Source organism: Morus notabilis, unplaced genomic scaffold, assembly GCF_000414095.1.
Source record: "Morus notabilis unplaced genomic scaffold, ASM41409v2 Scaffold6, whole genome shotgun sequence".
Taxonomy (NCBI): Eukaryota; Viridiplantae; Streptophyta; class Magnoliopsida; order Rosales; family Moraceae; genus Morus; species Morus notabilis.
This window is the reverse complement of record NW_010363960.1, coordinates 94,190-114,467: the sequence shown is the minus strand read 5'-3', so window position 1 is coordinate 114,467 and position 20,278 is coordinate 94,190. Positions and strand designations below refer to the sequence as shown.

At 35.1% G+C, this 20,278-nt stretch overlaps 4 protein-coding genes across 6 annotated transcripts; 2 read left to right on the top strand and 2 right to left on the bottom strand.

Annotated features, from left to right (window-relative positions):
- The first annotated feature begins 2,262 nt into the window (after positions 1-2,262).
- Positions 2,263-3,960, top strand: LOC21397779 (ribulose bisphosphate carboxylase small chain, chloroplastic). Its single transcript, XM_010105456.2, has 3 exons — positions 2,263-2,521; positions 2,927-3,061; positions 3,455-3,960. Exons 1-3 carry the CDS (start codon positions 2,339-2,341, stop codon positions 3,683-3,685), a joined length of 549 nt encoding a protein of 182 aa, XP_010103758.1. The 5' UTR covers positions 2,263-2,338; the 3' UTR covers positions 3,686-3,960.
- A 1,597-nt stretch (positions 3,961-5,557) lies between these two features.
- Positions 5,558-6,028, bottom strand: LOC21397778. Its single transcript, XM_010105455.2, has one exon. The coding sequence runs from the start codon at positions 5,900-5,902 to the stop codon at positions 5,567-5,569; it is 336 nt and encodes a 111-aa protein (XP_010103757.1). The 5' UTR covers positions 5,903-6,028; the 3' UTR covers positions 5,558-5,566.
- Positions 6,029-12,970: 6,942 nt separating this feature from the next.
- Positions 12,971-15,135, bottom strand: LOC21397777. Of its 3 annotated transcripts, none has more exons than XM_024170341.1 (4): positions 15,009-15,135; positions 14,270-14,421; positions 14,096-14,159; positions 12,971-13,769 (listed from the first exon to the last, which is right to left on the bottom strand). In XM_024170341.1, the coding sequence occupies exons 2-4, from the start codon at positions 14,419-14,421 to the stop codon at positions 13,464-13,466; spliced, it is 522 nt and encodes a 173-aa protein (XP_024026109.1). In that variant the 5' UTR covers positions 15,009-15,135; the 3' UTR covers positions 12,971-13,463. The 3 variants fall into 3 exon arrangements, with proteins under 3 accessions (XP_024026109.1, XP_024026110.1, XP_024026111.1); XM_024170342.1 differs by lacking the exon at positions 15,009-15,135 and adding an exon at positions 14,724-14,803; XM_024170343.1 differs by lacking the exon at positions 15,009-15,135 and adding an exon at positions 14,530-14,717.
- Positions 15,136-18,406: 3,271 nt separating this feature from the next.
- On the top strand, positions 18,407-19,339 carry LOC112092967. Its single transcript, XM_024170333.1, has one exon. It carries the CDS (start codon positions 18,407-18,409, stop codon positions 19,337-19,339), a length of 933 nt encoding a protein of 310 aa, XP_024026101.1.
- Positions 19,340-20,278: the final 939 nt, after the last annotated feature.

Below are 20,278 nucleotides of genomic sequence, written 5' to 3'. Positions count from 1 at the left end.
CACATCCGGGTTCCTTCACGCCCTCGAATTCTGAATCGGTGGATATAGAAGGAAGAGGCGAATGAGTTTTGTGAAAGACAGAGGAAAAAAAAAGACGTACCAAAAACAAGATCGACGAAACGGAGGTAAGAGGCGGAAGAACATAATATGCGAGCGAAGGCAAGCTACGACGAAGAACGGCAACGAACGCGAGGAAGCTTGGTCGCGAAGGATTGCTCAGGGACGGCGACAGCCGGGCCTTATCGGGGCTGCAACAACTGACGACGGCGGAGAAGCCCGAGAATGCATCGGCGTCAAGATCACCTGGGTTGGGAACGGCGGTGAAAGATTTTCATGACTCAATTTGGGGAAGAAGAATAAGCCTCCAAACGACCTCCTTGGGTTCCAAATGACATAGTCCTTGCTTCCATAGTCAGACAGCCAGTTGGGCTCTTCCCTGCTCTTGATGGGCCTCTGTTGGCTTGGGCTTTCCCAAGTCATAGTAGAGTATAAGCAGAGGAGGCTAAAAGGATTAAAAATATATATATATATATATAAATAAAGAAAAAAAATCAATATGCTGAAATGATTATTTCTTTTTAGTGTTTGAATTAAATTTTCTTTTTTTTTTAACCACCTTGAGGACAAGGTGATTTTGAAGGGTTGGGGAATGATACGCCCATACCCGAACCTTTTGAGCAGGCAGGAGAACGTGAACCTAATGGTCAACCCAATGGAAGCCCAGCCTTCGTCCAACCCATGGACCAAGCTGTCAAAGGCCCAGCCCGTGTAAGAAGGCCACCTGTGTGGTTAAATGACTATGTCGTTTAAGGGAAGAAGATCTGTCGTCTTCACTAGCAAGCTGGAATTCTTAGGATTGTTGAAGACCCCTGCACTTTCGACTTTTCTTTGTATTTTGTTTCTTGCAATTCTGTTTTGGAGTTTGTTATTCGGTTATGCCTAGCCTACTGGTTTGTGTGAATCTAGGAAAGCCTATAAGAATGATACCAGATGATTGTGAGTTTTTTATCACAGAAATAATATCTCAAACGGCATTCCTCTGTTTCTTCTCTTCTTCGTCTTCGTTTCTTGCCTTCATTTCTCTTTGTTTTCTGGAGTTTGCACTCACTCGAAGAGTGTGGTTCTCGTCTCTAATCCTTCACTGATATTAGGGGCGTATCAGTTTGGAAATTTTCACAAAAGAGATAGTGAAATGGGTCAGCTGGATCTGCAAATATAAGAAGAAGAAGACTTCTTTTGGGTTTTTTTTTTTATGTTCTTTAATTAAGTTTTTAATTGTTTTATTATATAATCAATTATATATATATATATATTTAATTACAGTTTAATAGTTTTAATTGATTTTTTACTCACCACATCAGCAAATCTATTAGGATTATAAACAGAATTAGACGAATGAGGTATTTTAAATCGTTTTTTCTAGATTAAAGAGTGTATTAAATTATTTTAAAAAATTAAAAGCACTTTAAAATGGAGTACACTTATGAAAAATAATCCTTTCTATAATATATAAAAAGAATACGACAAGTTTTCTAAAATGTGGGGGCAAAAATCAGAACCTAGAACATTACACATTTTCATCAGATATTTTGGAATGTCATGGGTACTCGCCACTACTCGGCACTCTGTTGTGTCAGCTCTTTCTCACATCTACCAATGCAACTGTATCTCAATGGCTGTAAATTAAAGTTTTGGTTACTACATCAAAATGGAAATTTCTATCTTTCATATTCATATTGAATGCTGATTATATTATTATTACAATCATGATACAAGTAAGCAACCCCACATAGTAAAGTTTTTTTTAATTATTTTTTTCCCCTTTTTGTGTGTTAAAAATGATATTTGGAAAAATTGTTGCTCAAAATATAAGGCTCACAGGTCACATCCACAATACAAATGCCATATGCACCAAGAAGTTTGAAACGACTTATCAAGAAAATAAAGAAAAAAAAACAAAAGAAATTAAATGGAGGGGGGAAAAAAAGACTTGAACGTGAATAGATTGACTTATACCCTTTCCTAAATTTAAGACCTCAATTTCCCTCATCTCAGATAAGATAATGGCAGCATTCCACGTGGCAATATCTATGGAGAGTACAGCGATAAGGCTATGCATCCATATATGTGGCCATCAACGTTAAACACAATCCAACGGCCAAGATATACCCAATCCCCCACACCAACAAACTAAGGCCATTAGATTGAAAAATGTAGCTACTAGTGAGTTTATGCACTATAAATACAATGTATAGTAAACAGACCAAACCCTCTTCAACGGATTGCAGAACATTGAGATATCGAGTTTAGAGTTCTAAGCAAAGAAATACAAAGAAACATGGCTTCATCCATTGTGTCCTCAGCCGCCACCGTCGCCTCCATCAAGCGCACTGCCCCGGTGCAGGCCAACATGGTGGCACCCTTCTCCGGCCTCAAGTCGACCGCATCCTTCCCCATCAACCAAAAGACCAATGACATCACTGCTTTGGCCAGCAATGGAGGAAGAGTTCAGTGCATGCAGGTAAAACACTAGTACTATATTTATATTGAATTTAACTTAACATGTTACATATGACATCTCGGTTAAATTTTTGTGGAATCACCCTTAAAAAAAAAAAATTAAAAGAGACAGAAAGAACTAGGAAGATTTTTTCAAGCTTTTGAAAAAATACCTCAATTATGAAGATAAATTAGTAGGATTCTTCTTTTTTTTTTTTTTTGTTGGTTGAATTATTAAAAATGTAAGGGTAATTTTGATAAATAATACATGAGTCAGGATTTTTACGCTTTACTTTTGATTTATAACTTTTTTAGTCAAATAATTACATTAATAAAAAAGTATTTATTAAGAATAAGGGATAAAGATTCAAACTACATAAATTCTCTATTTTTCAAAATGTAACATATGTTGGTGTAACTACTACAGGTGTGGCCCCCGAGAGGCAAATTGAAGTTCGAGACTCTTTCTTACCTTCCAGATCTGACTGACGAGCAATTGCTCAAGGAAATTGACTACCTTCTCAGGAGCAACTGGATTCCTTGCTTGGAATTCGAAGTTGGGGTATTTATATTCGACTCATTTCTCCTATTTTGTAATGAAATTATATTAATCCGCTTCATGTAATTTGTAGGCATATGAAAATGAGAAATACACAGATTTTAAAAATTAACCAAAAAAAAAAAAACAGAGAGAGAGAGAGAGGATTCAAGGCTTTATTACAAAATTGTTAATATTTTCTTACATAACGTTTGGTTTGTAGTCATATTGCTCTCCCTCTTGGCAAGTAGCTACAAGAAAATAGGATGTACCAATATTTGTGCAACATGACCAAATAGCTCAACAATTTGGAGACCAATTTATACTTAATAGAGGCAACAAACAATTTCTTTCTTTTTTTGTTGCAATATATTGATACTAATTATGTGTTGTACGTACTACTTGTTGCATGTGTAGAAAGCACACATTTACCGTGAGAACAACAGATCCCCCGGATACTACGACGGTCGCTACTGGACCATGTGGAAGCTCCCCATGTTCGGGTGCACCGACGCAACTCAGGTCTTGGCCGAGGTCCAGGAAACCAAGAAAGCGTACCCTGACGCTCACGTCCGTATCATCGGATTCGACAACAACCGTCAAGTCCAGTGCATCAGTTTCATTGCCTACAAGCCTCCGGCCAAATAAGTGAATTAGTATTTCCAAGTGTTTTACCTCATTAGGAGGTTGTTCCTATTTGTCAATGGTTTTGCAGCTTTGTTTTTGTTCTTGTTTTTGTTTTTGTTTTTTTTTTGTATTTGTGTTAATTAAGTTCCCGTTCGGTTTGTACGATTTCAATGTGAAACGTTGAGGCTATGGGAATGGAATTCAATGTCTATGATACTTTGATTTACGGAATCATAAGAGCTCTGGCTCTGATTCCTGTTCTTATTTAATAAATCAATTTCCCCTTTTTTTCTTTTCTTTGTTTTCTTTTGTGGCCTGTTCCTTATCTTTTCTTTGTTTTTTTTTTCCCCCCCCCTTAAATAAAGCAATTAAGCTTAAGAACTAGAATACTAGATTACAACACCTAAGACGATTGTTGAATGTAAAAGCCAAAAGGGGTGCCCCCAAACTGTGAGATAAGTCATTTATGTGACTTACACCATCATTACCCAATTGATAAAATGTGACCAACGATCCAAAATAAGTTTAGAATTAATGTTGTCACGAGGGAGCAATTATTTCATATAACCCTATAGTTTAAGAGATTAAGTTGAATTAATACGGTGTAAATAGAAAGCAACAAGTTGGGAATTCAAAAACTACCAGTTGCTCTGAAGATTGAATTGTGTGTGGCTAGAAAGTTCTACCCACCTTATCCAAATGAGATAAGGTAGAGTTCTAATATGCTCTCATTTTAATGTCTTTATTGGTTGAGTACGAATTTGTTATGTCCTTGAAATTTAAGGTCCTGACCACATAATGAATACTAAATAGTGAAAGTACTTGAGCAAATTAAATGTGGTGATGACATAAAGATTAATTAGATGTATAATTCCAAACAAAAAACATAAATTAAGAAACAAGTAATGGGAGCTTTGGCTCTTCAATAATGAAAAATAGTACAAAACCTAGCTACCACAAATGTAGCTATCCTTAGTAGTTGGAAAGTTAAACGAAGCCTCAGACAACCCTCTATTCCTTTCACGAAGATGTGTGCGTTTGTGGTTGCTAGTAATTTGTTCAATCGCAAACGCAATTAGATAAAACCATCATGATTGATAGCTGTTCGCAAATTGAGACAACCAACGAGAATAGAGCAAACATTAATGAAGCGACAAAGAGCGTCAAGGTTTTAAGAAATTCAGATTAGTGATTGAAGAAACTTGTAAAAATACAAAGATGTTGCGGTTTGATGTTAGGAGAAACCTCTGGAAATATTATCATTACATGCATAGTCTAGCCTAGACTATTTTACATTTATGACTCGAAGTGTTAGCTTAGAATTTAAATACCCCACTTAAAAAAATGGGAGGGGAAATGTTCTCGCCCGTATCGAAATAATACTTTACTCTTACATTTTTTGTCAAATGTTGCGCCTCAATGTATTTCGGGAAGAACCAACTAACTCTAGGTGAAGAACTAAAAGTTTTAAATTTGAGTGACATTTCACCCTTAATCTCAACTTATCCGTTAATTCTTTAACAACATGATATTAAATTGGGGAGGCAAATTAGAATAATCTTCTACGAAACACCTCTTTTCACACTAATTTGTTAATGATTAATTGTGGTGGGGTGATGGGATTTGTGAGATTAATACTTGAGCAAGCAAGGCAGGAAAAAAAAAAAAAAAGTAAACGCCCTTTGAACTTGAAAGGGCATGTCTAATTTAAACTAGACCATCCTTTAAACTGAAACAGAGCAACCAAATATATCAAATACATCCACAAAATTTTAACCACTTTGTGATATATAAATATTTGCAAACCATGGCATAACGAATTGAACTTTCATATATTAAACTCATGAGTAGTAGGGGAAAAAAAAAAAAAAAAAAAAAAAAAAAAACCTCTCTTTCAGTATCTCATGGATTTGGCACCTCTTTGATTCCCCTAATGCCCCAAATATCATCATCCCAAATCACATCACCAACCAACATATTATAAGCCTCACCCTGCATAAACTCAACATCCCAAAACGGCAACCAAAAGGAGCCCCACGACATCTGCTCGTCCACCATGCTACTCAACCACGGCCACCAACTCTCTTCATCGTCCCAACCCACTAAGCCACTCTCCGCCGCCATTGACGCCGCCGCCGACCGCGTACTCGATGAGGGACTTATTTCGCTACACTTGTACTCTTCCTCGGCCTTATTGCCCGCCTGATCTTCTTTGATCACCCCTCTCTTCTTTCCCATCTTCGCCGTCGAATCAGCTTCAAACTTCACAACAACCTTCAAACTATTTCACTCCACATTTCTCTGCCTCTTCATTGGAAAACTTTGTTGTGCTAGCTAGCTTAGCTCCAATTCCAAACTAACGAGAAAACGTTGGACGTTTTAAGCTATGCTCACAAGACTAAAATTAAACTAATATATCCTTTTTGGTGGCATGTGCAAGTGAGATTTTTTATTTTTTATTTATTTGTCGTTGATTGACACTATTCACGTGCAATCTACTTGTCGTGGTTTGAAGCACGCCCTCGAGCTACTACTACCAAGAGGCACACAAAAACAAAAAGAAAAGCGAAAAACCCGGCCAAAGAGATTTTCCGTATCGCTTTTCTCTTTTGTAGTTCCAAGAGGCTAAAGATTAGTAGTAATTAGTTTGGTTGGCACGCTCTAGAGAAACAACAAAGTTTTTTATGAGACGTTTAGTTCATAAATTAAAATAATGAGATTAGAATTATTTTTAATTTATATATATTTTTTATAAAAAAAAATACTGTAACAAATTATAAATTATAATTCAAATTGAAATACGAATTCCCAACTAAACAACTCTTAATTCTTGTCACTTGGGCTTTGGAGAAACAAGGACGTTTTTTATTCTTGTCACTTGGGCTTTGGACCAGTGGATGCATTCAACGAATTCTGTGAGGATTCAACAAGTAAAACTCTTGAGAGCATTATACAGGTTCTGAGTCTGACCAAGGATAACCAACTGCTGTCATGTTTCGTCATTTAAAAAAAGAAGAAAGAGGAAAATAAATCAAGATTTGAGATAAATTAAAATTAATAGGTCAATAGTTTATATAAGTTTATAAACATGCCAAATTATTATTTTCATCCATAACTTATATGGTTATGAACCATAACTTGACAAGTTATTGTCTATAACTTATCTGGTTATGAACCCTAACTTGACAAGTTTGTCCATAACTTATCTGGTTATGAACCATAACTTGACAAGTTATGGCATATTAATTTCTATAACTAAAAATTGGCCTATATACTTTCTTAAGCTTTTCATATTGGTTTATTTCTTACTATTTCCCTTTAAAAAATGTAAACTTCATTCATTTCACCGATTTAAGTTTAAAATTTAAGTTTTACTATAGTAAAAAGTCCTTAAAAATAATCACATATAACTTTTTTACTACAATAAAAAGCTCTCACATAAAATCACATCTTAACTGGAATTAAAAACTCGAATCAGCAAACTAAACTGGCCCGTAATATATGATAAGGTACACACTGTTTAAGAAATGAAAGTGGCGTTTATTTCAAAGTTCTGTCTAATTTAGGATCATAATTTTTTATTCTACTAGAGTGTTTTTCTCTCACAAAAAATTAAAATTTTAAAAATCAAAATCATGAATCATAATTTTAAACCCATGAACTAAACATCATCGAAAAAGCTATATAGTTGATCCAAATCCCTCAACACGCCCCGTTTGAGACTCCTATTATGGGTATCCCTACTATTTTTCAGTATGACACTAAATACTAGTAATGCATTCTTTCTCATATAATAACCATCCGTTTATGCGTTCAACTCAATAATTTTAATTTATTAATAGGAACTTTGTCAGATAGTTATTTATGAGAAATTTTTAAATTTAATTTTTTTGTGATAGAAAAACGTTGTAGTAAAATTAAAATTATTGGTTTAAGTACATTTGACAAACAGACTTAAAGTGTGTCATGCCGGGTAAAATAAATAAAATATCAAAAATAAATATTCAGAAATGTTATAGTTCTACCAGTTGAGCTTCTGCAACTGGTAGAAGATAATTGTTGGACCTTAATAGTGATATCTGCGCAAATGCGTGTTTCTTGTCCTTGTCGGTAGGGCTGTTCATGGGTTGGGTTGGTACATGATAGGTTTTTTTTTCCCTGCCTTAAAAGGTACGGGTTGCACATATTTAACCCCAATGATGTTAGAAAATTTTCTCAACTCAATACTATTTGGGTTGGGTTGGGGTGGTGTAGGGTAGGTTGGGTGGTCGGTTTCAACATTCAAAAAATCAAAGACTTAAAGTTCAATCTAACATTCGAAGTTTATCATCAAATACAAATAATAACTTTACATTCAAACATATAGAAATTCAAAGTTCAATCCAACATCAAACATGAAGCAAAGTAGTCCATCCAACATCAAACATAAAGTAAACATAAATTAGTCTACACTCATAAATTAGTCTTAACATAAAGTAAATATAGAGACTTAATTAAAACATGAAGAAACTAGAGAATAGAAATGAGTTGTCTGTCTATGATTAGATATTAGAGAATGTAAATTAGAGCGCGGATTGGGTTGGGTTGTGCCGGCCATTATAGATCTAACCCACACCCCACACCAAAATTTCAAGGCATACATTAAATGGGCTGAAATAAAAAAATTTAACACTAAAAATTGTATTTTTCAAGTTAAATTGAGATGGGGTGAATTGAACTTGTGAGTTTTACGGGTTTATGAACAACAGTTTAGTGACAAACTTGTGGCTCCAACAGCCAACTGGTTTGCAAGTTTGAAATTCAAGGTTTAAAAAATGGAAATTGAAAAAAAAAAAAAAAGAAAAAAAGGAGAAAAACCCACTTGTGTCTGAAAAGGCCGTAGTGAGAAAGAGGCCGTAAATTGACCACCTATCGTCTTGGTTTTCGGTTCGGCCATACGGCCGAACAAGTTCCAAGGGTGAAACAACGAAGTGGAATTTACTCCAATTAATCCTTGGGGTAAATCAACAATAGTTAACTGTGGGAATTTTTTTTATTTTTTCTTCATACTGTTGGTTTTCTTTTTTCTTTCTTTCTTTTTTTTTTTGAAGAAAGGCTAAACAATATTTTTTTTTTAAAATGTTTATGATAAACAACATATTTTCTTTCATTACCAAAAAAAAATAGCATATTTTCAATAAATGATTTATTTGTGAAGTATATTTACAGTAAATTTACCTTATCCATAAATATTTTAAAATATGCTATTTAAAAATTGCCTATCTACTATAACTTTAACCCTTTTTTTTGTTCTCTCTAAGTCACAATTGTAGATTTGCTTTTTTCTAAAAGAAATAAAGAGATATGATTTACAACCAATCATTTACTTTTATGTTATTTGATGTGGAAGTTTCTTGCTGTTGATTGTAACTTTTAAAGATAAGTGGTAGTATTTTTTACATTAATGCTATAATTATAGGAGAAATGTTGGATACCCAATGTTTAACCACTGCTAGCTGGTCTGACTTTTGTCACGCAACGCGTGGAAAGGTAAGTAGAATTTGGGAATTAGATAGAGCAGCCAAGAAATAGCTGGCCTGTATCTTTCAAAACCTGTTTTAAGTTTTTCTATTTTCTTTTCACTTCCACGTAATTTTGCATTAATATTAAGGTTAAAAAAAACCTTCAAAAAATATCTTCCGAAACAAAAGGGAAAACTTCAGCATGTACAGATAGCATTGCTCCAAAAAAAAAAAAAAAAAAAAAAAAAATTCACAAAAGAGTATTCTGAAAAGGATGTCGAATATTTCAAGGAAAAAAACAACAAAGAGAAAAAAGATGTCAAACAAAACTTCACTCCCACTATCAACTATAAGTTCCATAGGATTTCAAAATGAGAACAAAAGGAAACGAAGAAATCTCATCGGGTTATTCCAAAAGAAAAAGGATAAATCAAAATAGAACAAAATACATGTATAATTTACGTATTCTTATTGAAATATACTAAAGAATGATTGTCGGCATTGTCACTTTAGAGTGGGGGTTATTTTCAAATTTGACCTTGTCTTACTTGCGTAATCGAAACGTCAATTTTAAAGGTTTTAGTCTCGTATATTCGTCAAGTACACGTGATAAATACCTTTAGAGAATACCATTTACCAACAAGTTACGTGAGTTGTCCATGATTAAAACCGTTAAAAAGATTTATGATCGCCACAAGGCCAAAGTTGTAACTTAGTAAGTTTAGGAAGAAGTTTTGTTCTTTTGCAAGACTCGCTACAACGCAAATATTAATACCACTTATATATCTGGCCTCAAAAAATATCATAAAAATGTTATTTTTATTTGTGCTCCAAATACATAATATTATTTTAAATACTAAAGATATTTTTTCTCATATAATTTAAAAGTTGCAAAAGTAAACTACTAACTTTAAAAATTTTGAAAAAGCAAAAGTTGCAATAACTGAGGCCCCGTTCTTTTCGCTGATTCGAATTTAAAATTTGAGTTTTGTTACAGTAAAAAGTTCTCAGAAACAGTCACATATAACTTTTTTGCTACAGTAAAAAGCTCTCACACAACATCACATCTCAACTCGAATTAACAAACCGAACGGAATGTAAAAAATAAATAAATCAACCAATAGTAATCAAATGTTAAATTTGCCATATGTTATATTTAGTGTGAAATTTATCATAAAGAATAATTTATAACAAATTTAATACAACAAATGATATTGTATTGGAGAATGTTTTACACTTAAATGTTAATTTGCAGTTGGACATCTCTTTTAGCATTGCATTAGAGATGCTTGAACAAAATGGGATAGCTCTTATGATATGTTTACTTACCCGTGATCGGAGAGATCATGAATCAGAGTTGGCAAGATTCGAAATAAAGAGTAAGTTGTTTACTTAGGTTGCAAGATACGAAATCATAATCAGTTCAAATCTCATTTATGCATTTACTTAAATTCAGAATCAAAATAAACTGTTATAAATTTAAGTTGTTTACTTAGGTTGCAAGATTCGAAATCGGAATCAGTTCAAATCTCATTCATGCATTTACTAAAATTCAGAATCAAAATAAATAAATTGTTAGAGATTTACTTATATACTCACCAATCACACTGGGCAGAATTTGTAGTAAGGAATCATAGTAAGAGTAAGTTGTTTAATTAGGTTGTAAGATTTAAAATCGAAATCAGTTCAAATCTCATTCGTGCATTTACTTAAATTCATGATCAAAATAAACTGTTATAGATTTACTTATATAGCCTTTAAGTATTTTTTGTATTTTCAAATGATCAAAATAAACTGTTATAGATTTACTTATATAGCCTTTAAGTATTTTTTGTATTTTCAATTTGAAAAATAATTTGTACAGCCATTAATAATTTTAATCATAATCAAGGTGATTATTATATATTAGGTAATTAATTTCTAAATATAAGGTGTGTAATTAATTTTATTTTACAAATAAATAGTTTGTTATGTATAAAACAAAAATAAATAAAAAAGTTATTATATTATGTAAATAAAATAAGGTTATAATTATGTTTAATTTGAAATTTCAGTTTTTATCTAATAATTATAAGTAAATTGTCGATAAGATAATAATTTAGAATTGGTAGTCCTAATCCTGAGGGGGATAGGATGGCCATTCCCATCCTCAATACTAAATTTGTGTGGTGCGCACACATTCAACCCTCATTTTAAGATAACAAAGAGTAAAAAAACATAAGATTGATGCTCATTTTCTACTCTTATTTTCTAATTCTAATAAATAAACATGTCATTAACCTAATTAATTTTCAAATCAAACCCATATATCTCATATTAAGTGAAAGTATGATTTTGCGTATACTTTCTTTTCCCTCTCTAATTTTCTGAAAATTATGATGCTATAGAATTGACAAAAAAAATGGACTCAAACGATTTGAAAGAAATAGAAAATTGTGGAGCTATATATTTAACAAAGAATAGACTGAAACCATCTGACAAACTTGTTGGAATGGGTCAGTGGAGAACTTAACAATGCCATGGGAGAAAAAAAAAAACATTATTATTGGACTTTCATGTTTCTTTTTCAAAAACAAAAATGTAACTCTCCCCAGTTGTTCCTTTCCGAAGTTTTAGCAAAGCGACAAACAGGAGGGCCTAGATGTTATCAACGTACAGGTTTGATGGAAAGACGAAATACTGCTTAATTTTCTTCATATTAAATAAAAAATTCCAGTCTACTTTTCTCATACTATTTTTTAAACCACCTAAGAATTAAATTTATTTAAAATTTTAATTATTACTTGTTATACTTATTTTATTGTTCAAAAAAATAGTCTCTCTCTTGTTTCATTATTTTTAAGAACACTGATATTTTTATTTTTTTAATTATTAAATATAATTAAAATCACACTAAATTAAAAAAATATACATAATAGATAAATTTTAATATAAATTTAACGATTAAAAATATAAAATATTAGTATTCTTAAAAATGAGGAAACATTAGAGAAAGTCTTTAAAAAAAAAAAATTAAATTACGTTGTTTTTCTTTTCTCACCTGTCATTCAACCGAATTATCACAAAAATTTAGAAGAAAACCCGGTAAGTAACTTCAAAATTCCTTCCTTTTACTATGTGGACAGCCTCAAATAAAAGTCCCTTACTGTTACTGGTCCCTAAGAGTCAAGAAAACCGCTCGTGCATATCCTTTGCAACTATACTGCCCTTTCCAGAAACAAGAGGGCAGTGGCTAAACACGACTGCAATACAAATTTGTAATTTGATTTTGATTGGACCCCAACAATTTGCGTCTTAAACTCAAATTTGAACGTTCGCACCATTAATACGCCTTTATTTAGACTACGCGTAATAATAGGAAAAAGAAACCAAAAAAAAAAAAAGGAGAGAGAGAGAGAGAATATTAAGAGCACCCTTTAAAGAAAGATTCCAAACTCTTCAAAAACAACTCCACACTCGGTTTGAGCCAAACAAACACAACCAGACAGACAGAAAGAGATGCCCAATTGCTTACCTTAGCGAATAAAGCCGCTTAGATGTAAAGCAGATCAGGCAGAGAAATGATCCTTTTTGGTTGCTGCTTTAGAAAAGCTCATGTAAACAGATTCCAATTCGATGATTCGTTTTTTGAACAAAAGTTTTTTATACACATTCAAAACCCTGAGATAGTTCATGATCAACGATCAAGGCAATTTTGCTTGTTGCAAAAGCAACTTTTGTCCATTCTCACAAACGTCATAAGACTAGAAAATTGAGTTGCAACAAAAAAGAGAGAACATAAAAAGTAACAAATTGACAATGGAAATTAAAACTCAAGAACAGTGTATATACAAGTGTAAAATGACTGCTTAGATTGGACTCAACGGCAACTTTTAATGTTTACAGATTCTCTTCACAAGCCGCTCATTGAAACTTTTAAGCACCCACAAGAAAAATACAATGAAAAATTCCCCATCAGACTAGACTTTACAATACAAAGATGGGTGTGGTAAGCAAAGACTTCTCAACCCAAACTCCACACCCCTCACAAACCTCTATTTTTACCTTCCCTAACAAAACAACCTAAAGACTCCTTTTCATTATTTAGTAAAAATCTCATTTACATACATGACAAGTTACCTCTCTACAGAGAACCCTTTAAAACATATTTACACAATACAAAAGGATCTCCCTCTTTTTCCCTCACTGGTAGTTTCAAAATTCTTCTCGCTCTATCAAAGATTGATTGATTGATTGTTTTTATAGTGAACTTTAATCTTTTTTTTCCTATACACCTTTTGTTCGACAGGAGACAAGTTTTATGCGAGGGCAGGGATACTGCAATTACGTCGATCCCTGTCCAGGCAATCAAACCCCTCGATCCTCACCGCTGGTTTGTTCCCAAAATTGGCCCTCACACAGCCTCCTTTCCTTGCGGACGATGATGTAGGCGAGGACAGACCTGAGGGAGGAGGAACTGGCGCCAGCGAGGAGAATGGGGTGAGCTTCTCATCCCCGAATCGAGCATCCTGAATCAATGGGTTAGCTACTCTGCTCGGCGGCGACCCGCTGAAAAATGGGGGCGACGAGGCTACTTGACTAGATTGTTCCACACCATAACCACCCTGTGATCACAAAGATCAAACATAAACATTAATATCAGCAACAAAACTAGGCATCCAGCAAAAAGAAAATAGTAAATAATATTCAACATAAGATATAACACCAACAAGGCTTTTAATTACATCTCTCATGAGAATGAACAGAATCATCAACAACCAAAAATATACACATCCATTTTAAAGATCACGTCTTTTTCTAAAGATAATCAGAAGAACACAATCAAATATAAAGACCGATATAAAACAGCAAATACTGCACTTAAAAACAAATTTTCCAATAGATCGGACACCTAAAAACACAAAAGACAGATAAAGGGCAAAGAACTGACCTTTGTGAGGATGGCGTCCAAAAGATCTGTCCCTGCTTTCGAATCACAAAGCTCCGATTGGTGGCTGAAATTCAAGCAATCAAAATTAATGAAAAATTAATTAAGATAATTAACCTTTTGAATTTAGAAAAAATATAAAAAGACGAGCAAAAAATTAAGGAGAGAGAAAATTACTTGAGATGCCATCTGAGAGATCTGATTGGGTGGTGGTCATGAACGGCGGCGTTAAGGAGGCCCAGTCGGCGAGGCTTTGGGCAAACGACAGAAGATCCTGATCTAATCTCTTCGCAAACTGAAAATCCGCTCTGTCGTTGGATCCGATTCATCTTCAACAAAAAATAAAAACACCATCGATCATTAAAACAAATTAAATTAATTAATTAAGGAAATAATTAATCGTTAGATTAAAGGAAAATTCAATTTTGGAGTTATACCCTAGCAGATCCGAAAAGTGTCTACAGTTCCTAGATCAAGATCTGGTCAAACAAATACAAAAAAAAAAAAAAATGCCAGCTGACATGGTTGACAGATTCGAATTCTCGGAGCCACAGGTTCAAATTACTATTTCTCTCCTATCGAAATCCAACGGACTCGAATAGATCTAGCCCAAACCATTCTGTATCTGTACCTTCTATTTTTGTATATTACAAAAAACTGAAATCCACTTAAATTTCTCGCGATTTCATCAGAAAAAGAAATTCCTTCGCTCCCAGAATAAAAAAAAAAAAAAAAAAAAAAAAAAAACTTTCTACGTTCAATTGACTTCTGAATTTTCTGAGCAAAAACACCAAAATCACCAGATCTACGAAACGAAAAACCGAAATTCCACAAAGTCGTCGATCGAACAAAATCCACAGCGAAGATGAGAGAGAGAGAGAGAGAGAGAGAGAGAGAGAGAGAGAGAGAGATTTACCTTGGCTTACTATACAGCTATAGCTCCAAAGGAACTCTTCTTCTCTTGAGAAGAAAAGAGCAATTACTATTGTCAAAAAGGAGAGTACAAATTAAAAGAAAAGAAAAGAAAAAAAAATGAAGATGAAGAAAGTTAGACTTAGGCGTGAGACAGGAAAGAAGAGTTGTCAAGCGGGGTTGCTCCTGATTTATAGCGGCACAGGCAAAAAGGATGAGAGAGAAAAAGAGAATCTCTATTAATTTAATGCTAAACTAAAATTCAATTAAATAATCTTTTATTGAAAACGAAAAATTCAATTAAATAATTAAAAAGATAAGAGATAGTGAAAAAATGTTTCCATATTTTTTATTTGGGTCCTTGTAAGTTGAATGACCGGTTTTAATTACGGATGTTGCCTGTTTATGGTCTTTAAATCTGATGAAAATAAAGAAAATACAAAAAAAAAAAAACTTAAAAAATAAAGACATGATAAAAATCCTACGTATGGAAATCTCCTTTTTATTTTTTATTTTTTATTTTTTATTTTCTATTTTCTATTAATTGCCACACAAAGGCGGTGCCTGCCGGGAGAAAAGAGAAATCTCATTGGGGTTACCGCCCAATCAAATCCAAGCGCATTGGAAATTTGGAAAATGGGATATTTAGTTTTTTATTTGTTAATTTCAGTTGGGAATTTAATTATCTCCCTTTTTTATTATTTCTTTCTACAGAAATATCGTTGCGTTGGATCATAAATATCATACGGATCGGCGCTCGAATTACGAGACTTGGTGTTCAACGGGTGGTGGTTTACCAGAAGAAAGCTCGCTACCTGTTTGCGACGCGTGTCCTTAATTTATGGGTTCCTGAACGGTGTGGATTTTGTGAGCGTCGTCGGTGGACCCTTTTCTTTTTATCGAACAAAACCGAAATTAATGATAAGTGATGGTCTTGATGGATATTTACGTTTCCATTTGTCTAGGGCAAGAAAAGTAGCAAATATCTTTCCCTTTAAAAGGAAATAGGAAAAAAAAAAAAAAAAAGAGGAGCTTCCCTCTTCAGTTACTGACCTGCCAAAAGGTTTTTATTTTTAAGTGATATATATGTATGAGAGTCAATTTATTTTGTATATTTTTTTTAATTTAATATGATTTTGTAACGCTTTTTAAAATTAAATTTATTTAATTATGATAATTGTGATTTATTAATGTACCTAAATTAATTTTCTTAATTAATCACGAGCTTTTAAAATTTATTTTAGTATTTATAATTTCACTCCTATTTATTTTATTTATTTTTCCTAATTTTGTTTCCTTCTATTTCTCATTTTCCTTTTTCCTTATTTCCTTTTTCCTTTCCCTTCCTCACGTTACTCTCTCTCTCTCTCTGTCTCGACACTCTCTTTCTCCTTACTCTCTCTCTACCTCGAGCTCTCTCTCTCCCCCTCTCCCTCTCCCGTTCATCTCTTCCTCTCTCTTTCTCTCAAGTTTTCCCTCTCTCTCAAGAACGCTCTTGAACCGGATTTAAAGAAAAACGGGGATTTCTAAGAGATTTTCAATATCAAAGCTTGGATCGAGGTAAAACTCTTTGAAACTTACTTTAGATTTTTGGATTTAGTTTTGTGGAACTCGTTTTAGTCGAGTTTGGTGATTTTTAGTTTAAATTTTTGTTTTCAAATGGAATCCGAATGGCATTTGGTGAAATCTTGATGAAAATTGGGGGGTTTTTGATTCTTTGGACCCTATTTGTTGATTTGAAACTGGATCTATACATTTCCCTTGAGAATATGTCAAAATTAGATCCAAAATTTCAGGTTTTGGCTTTGTTCCTTTGTTCCTCGCGAATCGGCCATTGTTCGCCCTGGAGTTTTTCCCACCAGTTGACCGGTCACCCTTCCATAGGTCGACCGATTCGGTCGACCGGTCACCTCTCCACCGGCTGACCGGTGGAGTTGCACTCCTCTGTCACCGGTCGACCGGTTCCCACTGAAACCGACCCTAAACAGCCCAGAAAACCCTATAGGATTGACCTAACCTCATTTGAGAACTCAAAATGAGTGGATTAGCCACATGAATCCTTATTTTCCATTCGATTCTCCGGAATGAATCTCTATGTACAAAGAATCATGATTTGAATTAAGAATTGTTTATGAATATTGATTTTGAACTATGGCACACTAATATGATACAATTACATCTAATTAAACAAGAATGTTTGGTGAGAAAGATCAAACTCTAAATTGTTGATTTTGATGGGAAAGCTAGTGGCACGATTGGAATTGGAGCCTCAAATGAAAACGGAGGCTAGGAGAACGGAAAGTTAAACCATGTTTGATATCCAACAGGTAGGATATTCTTGTCCATATCCTTTTTAGCCTCACTTTAAATGATTTTGGCCAATGAAAATGTTTTAGAACAAAACATGTTTAAAGAAAATGACTTCAAAGGAATAGCATGAGAATGCTATTAAGTTTTCCAATGATTTTAGAAATGAGATTTTAAAGAGTATCATTTCTTAAAATGAAATATTTAAGGAATGATACAACGCATGGTGGCCACAGAGATCGGGATGTGGGAATCGCATCCTTGGGGGCAGGTCCCGAAACCCGTACGGATCCACTTCTTATTTAGTGGAATCATGGCTCTGCATTTTTCATAGACAGACATTTTTACCGTTTCTTGTTTAGTGGTATGATGAGCTGCACACTTTCATTGTACATATATTTTCTATTGTGAGTATTTCCTTTTCTAAAAAGGGATGATCGATTCTGGGTGTATATCTTCAGACCGTGAGTACCTTTATTTTAAATACTTTATAAAATTATATCCTACTGGGCCTTTCGATCACCTTTTCCTGTTTTTAAATGTATTAAACCCCTCCAGGCGACGCGAAGAATAGTGCGGAGTAGGTAGCTACTACCAGTGACGTGGACTTGTTTCAGGAAAATGAAGAGTTGTATTTCCTCTTATCTTTTATTTCAAGGCATGTATAAGAGATTATGGATTGTAAACTTAAATATTACTAGACTGTGGTTGATGTCATATTTACTTTTGTTTATGTTCATGTATGCTAAACACATGTGGGAATTCCTGACATGATACCAGGGACGTGATTTTAGACTGGTTTGGTTGGAAATTCCACCACCGTTCTTGAAATTAAATTCCTCTTGAATGAAAAGGGGGCTCGTTTGGAAATACCTGGATGTTTTGGATTTGAAAGGAATTAAAATATTTGCTAATCCCTCTCTCAAACAGGTTTAAGTTTCTAAACGAGCCTCCACGTCACTAACCCCAGTTTGGGGGCGTGACAAGACTTGCTATCAGAGTCCTTGGTTTAGAACCTTAGGGTTTGGAATTATGCATACATGAATGACATCAGGAAACCACTAAAACAGTCTAGCTTTCTTTTCAGATAAAAGAATGCCGCCGCGCCGTAGAAACCCGAACCCACCGGCGATGCCGAATGAACAATTCATGGAAGCCATGTACACCGCTTTCCAAGGGATGGCTACTAGAGCCCAAAATGAACGTCCCGCGGAGGACAGAAAACAGAACTACTTCTGTGAGTATAGGCGTAGTTCAATTCCCACATTCACTAGTGCAGGTGGACCCGAGGAAGCTGAGTATTGGTTCGAATTGGTGTCTAAGCATCTAAGTACCATGGGAGTACCGGATGAGTATTGGGTGGAGTTCACAGCTTTTAAGTTTGAAGGTCCTGCAGGTGCATGGTGGAAGCATATCCGGCGAATGCAAGATGTAGAGGGGATGACTTGGGAACAATTCGAAGCGCTCTTTAATGAGCAATTCTTTTCCCAAAGTTATCGAGATGAAAAGGCCATGGAATTCATGGGCCTACAGCAAGGGGAAATGACAGTGAGGGAATACGAAGCTAGGTTCAATAAACTGTCACGTTTTGCTCCCTCCTTGATTGAATTGGAACGCATGAAGTGCCTAAAGTTCGAGAAAGGTCTTAAGGGTGTAATCCGAAAATCAGTGGTAGCTTTAAGGCATCGAGTCTACAGTGACCTGGTTGCAGCAGCCATCTCTATTGAACAAGAGCACTTCGCCATCCTCCAAGATCGAGCAGTTTCAGGGAAAACTTCAGGAGGACCTCAAAGGAATAACAGAAAAAGCCGTGATCAAGGGCAATGTAGTGGGGGAGTGCCTAGTGGTAGTAGTGGCTCTTCGGGAAGTGGGAAGAGTGGACCCTATAGCTTCAAGTGCCACCATAGTAGGGAGCTAGGGCATATCAAGAGGAACTGTCCTAGCAGGGGCCAACAGGTGAACCAACAGACCCAGCAATTACCGCAGAGTCAAAGAGGTATTGCTCCTAGTCAAGACAGACTTCCATAGTTCACGCCTTTCTATCAGCCCTAGTTGCCTGTCCAGATGCCAACTCCTCCTGCACCGATCTTCCATCCGCCGAACTACTCTTATTTCCGGCCACAGGCTTCCGTATCGATACAGTCTACCCCGCTGCAACAACAGTACAGACCTGGAAACCAGAGACCTAACAACAATGAGAGAGGAAAAGGGAAAGCACCGGGGCAGATGCATACCATGGCCGGGGGAAGTTCTGGTGCTCATGCTGGAAACCCAGTCGTCGAGGGTATGGTACCTATCTCTCACTCTTTTGCACGAGTCTTATTCGACACTGGTGCTACGCACTCTTTTATTTCCGCTTCTTTTGTGAAAATTTTGGGTTTGAAACCCGATGACTTAGAGACTTCAATGTTTATAAGTTCTCCATTGGGACGCGTGGAGGTGACTAGTGTATGTAGGTCATGTGTGATCACGATTGGAAGTGAGAAATTAAAGGCATATTTGATAATCCTTCCCATGAATCAGTTTGATGTGGTGCTTGGAATGGATTGGTTGTCAAGATATGGGGCGATTGTTGATTACCACTGTATGAGAGTCACCTTAACTACCGGTTCTGGCACGACAGTAACGTATCAGGGAGGTGTTAACCCAGTTACAGAAGAACGACTACTAAGGCATAGTGTCAGAGGATGGCGGAATTTAGCTTGTTTCTCATTCCTTTCGGCATTAGAGGGTGAATCCAGTATCGCCGGGGAGAATGTTGAGGTCCCCGTGGTCGATGAATATGCGGATGTATTCCCTGATGAGTTGCCTGGTTTACCGCCTGATCGGGAGATCGAGTTTTGCATTGACTTACTCCCGGAGACGGCTCTGATTTCTATTGCTCCGTATCGAATGGCGCCTGCGAAGATGAAAGAGCTAAAGAAACAGCTCAAAGAGTTGGCAGAAAAGGGATTCATTAGAAACAAC